The sequence below is a fragment of the Gavialis gangeticus genome, unplaced genomic scaffold, assembly GCF_001723915.1.
Source record: "Gavialis gangeticus isolate Ggan-Ray unplaced genomic scaffold, GavGan_comp1, whole genome shotgun sequence".
NCBI classification, from domain to species: Eukaryota; Metazoa; Chordata; order Crocodylia; family Gavialidae; genus Gavialis; species Gavialis gangeticus.
Window position 1 is genome coordinate 80,974,969 of NW_017728993.1, and position 8,039 is coordinate 80,983,007.

The window sequence follows — 8,039 nt, forward strand, 5'->3', positions numbered from 1 at the left end:
CTCCCTTGTCCAGGTGATAGGTCACCTGGTCATAGAAGGAGATAAGATTGGTCAAGCAAGACGTACCCGCAACAAACCCGTGCTGGCTATCCCTCAGGATGTTGCTGTCAGCCAGTCTGTTAAGAATGACCTCTTTAATAAACTTTTCTAAGACCTGCCCCAGGATAGAGGTCAGGCTGATGGGCCTGTAGTTTGCCGGATCCACTTTCCTCCCTTTCTTGAAATATAGGCACCACATTGGCCTTCTTCCAATCTTCACCAGAGTGCCAGGAGTTCTTGAAGATCTGTGCCAGGGGCTGGGCTATGATGTTAGCCATCTCCTTGAGTACCCTGGGGTGTAGATTGTCAGGGCCAGCTGACTTGAAGGTGTCCAGCCTCTCAAGGTGTTCCTTCACGAGGTCAGCATTGATGGAGGGCAGGGAATCTCCCTCACCCGGGCACCCCTGTCTCGTAATGGGCATGGGCGCCCCATGGGACTGATGAAAGACCGACACAAATTACCCATTTAATAAGTTGGCTTTTTTGTGGGTGTCGGTTGTCAGTTGTCCCCTCTGGTTTAGCAGGGGTCCAATGTTGCCCTTGCTTTTCCTCCAGCTCCCCACATATTTGAAAAAGGACTTTTTATTTTCCTTTATACTTGTAGCTAGTTGGAGTTCATTCGCAGCCTTTGCTTTCCTGGTTCACTCCCTGCAGGACCGGATCAGTGCGGAATATTCTTCCTTGGAGGTGGATCCCGTCCTCCATCCTTTGTAGGTCTTTGTTTATAGCTGCAGGAGGTCTGCTAGTTCCCTGGAGAGCCAAGGGGCTGCTGTGCCCTTTTGCTGCCTTTCCTCCGAGACGGAATAGCGTGAGGTTGTGCATCGAGGATCGCTTCCTTGAGGAGCAACCACTCTTCCTGAACTCCCCTCCCCTTGGGGTCGTGGTCTCTTAGGGCCTTACCGACAAGCCTCCTGAGCTTGTCAAAGTTAGCTTTCCTAAAGTCAAGGACTTCTGTATTGCTGACTGACTTGCCAGCTTTACGGCAGATGGTGAAGGTGATCAGCTTGTGGTCACCCAGCTTCCCATTGATCGTTAGGTTGCTGATTAGGTTATCCCTGGTTGCCAGTACCAGGTCGAGCAGCACTTTACCTCTCGTTGGCCCATAGACTTCTTGAGTCAGATGGAGGTCATCCACGCACAAGGGGAAGCTTTGCGACTGCTCAGATTTAGCTGAGTGCTCTTCCCATGAGATGTCTGGACAGACATCTAAAACTAATGAATTGGAAAAGACAGGTTGTGCTAAGAACCAATTGTCTAGCTTGTTAAATTCTTGTTATTCCTATAGTTAATTAAAAAAATATTTTACAATGTCTTGTCTGTTCTTACTAACATGTTTAGCTGCTGCATCAAGGTTTCTAGCGTTTCTGTTTTGTTTCTGTGCAGGTTTCGCTATATTATACTGAAGCAGAAATTTTTAGAAGCCTTATGTGTAAACAATGCAATGTCAGCAGAAGATGAGCCTCAGCACGTAAGAGAGATTTATTTATTTATTTATTACTTGTCTACAATTGTAAAATGCTTTAAAATACTGTGATTTGAAAGCATCATGGAAGTACATAGCATTGTTACCGGTGTGCAGCTTCAGAAACTTTCAACTAAATGTTTTCATGTACAAAACTAAAAGGGTGATGTTCTCAAAAGCACAGCTATAGTTGGAATAGCATCAGAAAGACTTTGGGATAGATTTTGTTCCCATAATCTTAATAGTGCACCTCCAAATAGTGCCATTTCAGTCCTGGACTTTACTGGATCCAGTGCAGTTGGTGCTTTTGTAATACAATAAGTTTTGTGCATCTGTATGTATGCTTATGGCCTGACAAAGGTCATTAAAGGTATAAAGGTAGTTTCTGTCTCTACCAAGTACGCAGTCTAGCACTCCCTAATAAAACAGTTTAGAATATGAAAAATACATTCACAGAAAATTGGGGTTGGAAGGGACCTCAAGAGGTTGCCTAGGCCAACCTCCTGCTCAAAGCAGGACCATCCCCAACTATATTATCCCAGCCAAGGCTTGATCTAGCCAGGTCTTATAGCCTCCAAGGATGAAGATTCCATAGCCTCCCTGGCTAACCTGTTGTAGTGCTTTACTACCCTCCTAGTGAGTTTTTTCCTAATATCTAACCTAAACTTCCCTTGCTGCAGCTTGAGATCATTGTTCCTGGTTCTGTCATCTGCCACCACTGAGTACAGTTTAGCTCCATCCTCTTTGGAACCACTGTTCAGGTAGTCGAAGACTGCTATTAAAACCCCTCTTGTCTTCTCTTCTCCAAGCTAAATAAGCCCAGTTCCTTCAGCCTGTCCTCGTAAGCAGGGATCCAGGTTTTCAGTTTTCCATAGAAAAATGTGGATTTTCTCCTTTCATAGGTTTCTAGGGTTGGAAGGGACCTGGTAGATCATCAGGTCCGACCCCGTACTCCCAGCAGGAAAGAGCGTTGGGGTTAAGTAACCCCAGCCAGATGCCTGTCTAATCTCTTCTTGAACACCTTCAAGGTAGGGGAAAACACCACCTCCCTTGGAAGACCGTTCCATATTTTGGCAACCCTTACTGTAAAGAATTTCTTCCTTTATGTCTAATCTAAACCTATTCTCCTTCAGTTTGTGGCCATTATTTCTGGTAACCCCGAGGGCTCCCTGGTAAACAGTGTGCCCTATTCCCTGCTGACCCACCCTGATGAGTTTGTAGACACCACAAGATCTCCTCTCAGCCTTCTCTTGCGGAAGCTGAAGAGATTCAGGTCCCTCGGTCTGTCTTCATAGGGTCTTACCTGCAGGCCCGCCACCATATGAGTAGTCCTCCTCTGAACCCTCTCAAGGTTATCCACATCCCTCTTGAAGTGCGGCGCCGGAAACTGGATGCAGTACCCCATCTGCGGCCTCACCAATGCCGTACAGGGAATTATCACTTCCCTAGATGTGCTTGTGATGTACCTGCTGATGCAAGAAAGAGTGTGGTTAGCTTTGCTTATTACCTTGTCGCGCTGGTGACTCCTGGTTGATGCAAAAATGAACATGACTCCAAGATCTCTTTCCACTGTTGTGGTACTCAGAATGGTACCCCCCAGTCTGTAGGTGTGTTGGAGATTCTTTCTCCCCAGGTGTAGCACCTTGTATTTATCCTTGTTAAAGTGCATACTATTCTGATCAGCCCACTCTCCCAGTCTATCCAAATCTGCCTGAATTTGCTCCCTGCCCTCCAGTGTGTTTTTACTATACCCCATAGTTTAGTGTCATCAGTGAATTTGGACAAGGTGCTTTCAACACCTTCATCCAAATCACTGATGAAGATGTTAAACAGTAGTGGTCCCAGGACAGATCCTTGGGGAGCACCACTGCCCACATCCCTCCAGGGAGAAACCTGGCCCATCCACCACCACTGTCCGGGTGCATCCCATAAGCCAGTTTTTCACCCACCTTACTGTAAGAAAATCCACCTCACAGCTATTCAGTTTGCTTGTAAGAATTGGGTGCAACACTGTGTCAAAAGCCGTTTTTAAAATCCAGGTAAATAATGTCTACTTCCACTCCTGCATCTAAGCACTTTGTGACCTGGTCATAAAAAGAGACCAGGTTAGTCGGGCAGGATGTGCCTGCTACAAACCCATGTTGATTGTCCCTTACCATTAAGTTACCTGCTAGCCCCCTGCAAATGTGATCTTTTATGATTTTTTCTAAGGTCTTGCCAAGAATAGAAGTGAGAATGGAGAAAAACATGAATTTCCCCCCTTCTAAAGGAAAGAACTGCAAGCAACAGTGGGTTTCCCCTTGCAGGCTGGCAGCATTCCAGCCTGCAAGGAGCTGCTGGGGTTGCAGGTGGAGGGTAGTCGGGTAAAGGGTGCCATGTGCTTGCATGCATGCGTGCATGCACATGCATATGACAGCCAGGCAGTGGTGGAGAGCAGCTCCCACAGCTCCTTCAAACTAAGTCTGTGGGGGGCGAGGGGTGGGCCCAGGCCACATGTTGATGTGTGGGGGCATGGAAGGGACATAGGCCATGCATAGAGGGGAGGAAGCACAGCATTGGGGTTGGGGGGGAAAAAGGGGCATGTGCCCCCCGAGGATTTCTGTTTCTACAGCAGGGCACAGGGTTGCAGTGGGGCTGGATCAGCTGTGGCCACTAGCTGTCTCCACGGCAGAGTGTGGGGACCCGGTAGAGGAGAGAGTGCCACACCGCTATAGCCACTATGGCGAGCCACCTCTTGCCTTCTTCCTGGCAGCAGTGGGAGGCACAACTCTGTGCTGCTGCCCCTACCATGTCTCACCATGGTGGGGTGGCACTCCCTCCAGTTCCACGTTCCCCTGCTGGGCCAAGTGGTGGCTCCTGCCCAAAGCTGTCTGGCCCCACTGCAGCCTCATGCCCCACGGTGGGTGCAGAAATCTTGGGCGGCATATGTCACCCCTCTGTCACCTGTGCCCCCCATGCCTTCCCTACACACCCCTTCTCTTTCTCACATACTGGGAGTGAGGGGCACCAGCAGGGCTGTGAGGGACTGTGGGTCAGGAGTGAGGGGCACTGGTAGGGCTGCAGGGCTGTGGGTTTGGAGTGAGGAGCACCAGCATGTTGGGGCTGCTCAGCACCACAAAGTAGCAGGGGGGGCAGCCACAGCTGGACCCATGTCCTGGTGGGTAAAGGGGACATGAGGAGCTCTTCTTTTTTATCCCCCTGATTTTTAAAAAAAGCCCCAAAATTAAATACCAAATTGTATAGGTATTTAGATTTTATCTTATTCTAGTGATAGAGGCACTGGTAGGCTTCGAAATAGCTTTAAAATTGTAAATCTGTCAATAAAACATTATGTTCAATTGATACCTATATGTATTTAGTGGCATTTCATTTGCATTACAGAGAAATGCAGATTTTGGGGGTTTTAATCGGAGAACTTTTTTTTTTCTCTTTTTTAACAGAGAAAACCAGGATTTCTGCTTATAAGTCATGTGCCCCAGCCCAGTGATTTATTTAGAGATCTGGGTTTTTTAATATATATTTTTAGGTTTTAATCTCTCATTTTAAAGGATATTTGATTCCTGTATAGGTGTCCTGATGCAAATATCATGACCACTTATTGTATTTTCAGAGAAAGACCTTATTTTATTTTGTCATTTTAAGTTGTTCACTGCACCTTTCCTGTTGCTTTTCTGGACAAAAACTCAGTGTTGGTTCTGTTTCTTTACTGCTAAGGGAATAAATGTCACAGAGGATTGATTTCGCTGAATGCATTGGCTGATTCCATTAGCCCCAGTCAACTGATACATAACTTATTCATGAAACCCTGTCTTGGTCTGCTCTGTGGATTAATGTGGAGAAGTTCTGAATGAGGTTTTTTAGTGAGGAAAAAGCGTCTAAATGGTAATCCAAGTTGCAACACTCCAAAGCTTATAAACTAAGACCCATTTATTTATTTTGAAGGGGTTTTTTCCCCTTTACACTGGTAATATTAGGAACATTAAATTGCTACTAAAAAGCTTTATGAATTTCTTAAGTATATGGTTGAGATGAATGACTGATGGCCCGAATGAGGTGTGGGAGGGAAGGAATCTGTAACTATCTCCCTATCCCATTGGGCATATAATGTGCTAAATATATCATATTTGTTCAAATCTAAGATGTCCCTGACTTTAAGACGACCCCACAATAATTAGACCCTGTATATGGAAAATTATTGGTGGTGGTGGTTGCTGTTGTTGTAATTTTCTATATATGGAATCTAGTTACTGGGGGGTCATCTTTTAATTCATACCCCCACTGCTGCAGGGGTGCAAGTGGTGGGGGGGCAGATGGTATGGGGAGATTTGAGCAGCTTGCCCCGTGCCTGCCTTCCCCCTCCCGATTCTCCCCCTTACCCTTGCTCCATGGCGGCATACTCTGTCCCCATTCTAGCCTAGAGCACTGAAAATGGTCGCAGTCCTGCCCTCTAAGCATCTGTGCAGGCTGAATGCTGCTGCTACAGGGCTAGGCTGAGGCTGTACTTCAGTGTCCCAGGTTACAGCATGGATGAAACCTGGCCGCACAGAGCATAGGTGAGGCAGGGAGGAAGAGGGGCGGACAGGGGAGCAGAGGCTGTATGGCAGGGGGAGTAAGGAGGGAGGACTCAAGGGGCAGGCAGTAGCTGTGGCCAGGGCCATCCCTAGGGTATGGCCCTGCATTTTGGGGGGGCCCTGCAGAGCCAGGCGGAATGGCTGTGGCCCCTCGTGCAGGGCCTGCCTGGTGCTGGCAGCTCCACCCCATCTTCCAGACAAAGCACTAAGATGCGTGTGTTCCCCCCCCTGCCCCCCCCCCACTGTGGGTGCAGGGGAGACCCCAGCCTGTGCCCTGTCTTTGCATGGGTCCCATGGGCCCCACACAGTGTTAATGTGTCCCTGCAAAGGCTGATTTGCCCTGGGACCCGCACCCCACTAGGGTCAGCTCTGGCTGTGGCTATAACCCTGACCCCTGGGTAAGGGCTGGAGTCTGAGCCACAGAAGCCCCCTGACTCCTCACTGTCCTTGTACACAATTCTAAGATGAGGGGCACTTTTCCTTCATGTTAAATTTGGAAAAAAGCTTGTTTTAGAATCAAGTAAATACAGTAGGCAGTAATAGGAAATTCTATATTCAAGTCGGCAGAGAGATACTTAAAAAGGTAAAGCACATAGTCTGTTTGTGTGGCCTTTCTGGCCACTATTAAAAGGGAGAAAGTACCTTTCTTTTCCTTTATTTTATGTATTGTACATATTTTCATTATTAGACATCATCGTGCAATCAGATTCTGAAACAAAGGCTTTGATAAATGGGTTGTGTTAAGGGATATTGATGGGAATCTTCTGCAACTAAGATGTCTCAATCTTAAATATTGCATTTAACATGACCTTCTGCTTCAGATATTTAAATTAAATGCAAATGTTTTTAAAAGTTTAAATAATTCAAAGAGCTGCATTAGTCTTTGTTTTGTTCTATTTTTTTTTAAGAAGCAAGGAAACTCTTAAAGTTACTAATTTCTGGAAATAAAAGAAGCTTAGAATTTGATTCTTGTTATATCCCTAACTTAAGTGGGGTTTCTCTTTTTGGATGTGAAAAAATGATTTGGGGCTCCTGAAATAGAAATGGCATCTGAACCTAAAGAGATCGAGCCATCTCTTTTGAAATGTTAAGATCTTAAAATGTAGTGATTTTTTTTTTCCCCCCCCCAGCTTTTTGACAGAAGAATAACATTTTAAAATGTCCTTTTTTATTCTTTTACATGAATATTTTTACCACAGCTGGAATTTACAATGCAAGAGGCTGTACAGTGCCTACATACTTTGGAAGAGTATTGTCCCTCTAAAGAAGACTACAGTAAACTATGTTTGCTACTCACATTGCCTCGTCTGACCAACCATGCAGAATTCAAAGACTGGAACCCAAGCACTGCACGAGTTCACTGTTTTGAAGAAGCTTGCATCATGGTAGCAGAGTTTATTCCTGCTGACAGAAAACTAAGTGAGGCTGGCTTCAAAGCAAGTAACAATCGTTTATTTCAGCTTGTAATGAAGGGATTACTTTATGAATGTTGTGTGGAATTCTGTCAGAGCAAAGCAACAGGAGAAGAAATTACAGAAAGTGAAGTATTGCTTGGCATTGACCTTCTTTGTGGTAATGGGTGTGATGACTTAGACCTGAGTTTGTTGTCATGGCTTCAGAATCTGCCAGCTACTGTTTTCTCTTGTGCATTTGAACAAAAAATCCTTAATATTCATGTTGATAAACTACTCAAGCCCACAAAAGCTGCATATGCAGATCTGCTAACACCTCTTATCAGCAAACTGTCACCTTATCCATCATCCCCAATGAGGCGGCCTCAGTCTGCTGATGCTTACATGACTCGTTCCTTAAACCCTGCCCTAGATGGGCTATCCTGTGGATTGACAAATCACGATAAGCGAATCACAGATCTTGGAACCAAAACTTCTCCAATGTCACACTCCTTTGCTAATTTCCATTACCCTGGAGTACAGAATCTAAGCAGAAGTCTGATGCTTGAAAATACG

The 8,039-nt window shown here is 45.8% G+C and overlaps 1 protein-coding gene across 1 annotated transcript in view; it reads left to right on the forward strand.

The window, feature by feature from the left end:
* Window positions 1-8,039, forward strand: part of WDR47 (WD repeat domain 47) — a 69,767-nt gene that overhangs the window by 12,914 nt on the left and 48,814 nt on the right. Inside the window, exons 3-4 of the mRNA XM_019528367.1 lie at window positions 1,423-1,507; window positions 7,272-8,037. Of these exons, the coding sequence (XP_019383912.1) occupies window positions 1,423-1,507; window positions 7,272-8,037 (851 nt within the window). The remainder of the gene's footprint in view (window positions 1-1,422; window positions 1,508-7,271; window positions 8,038-8,039) is intronic.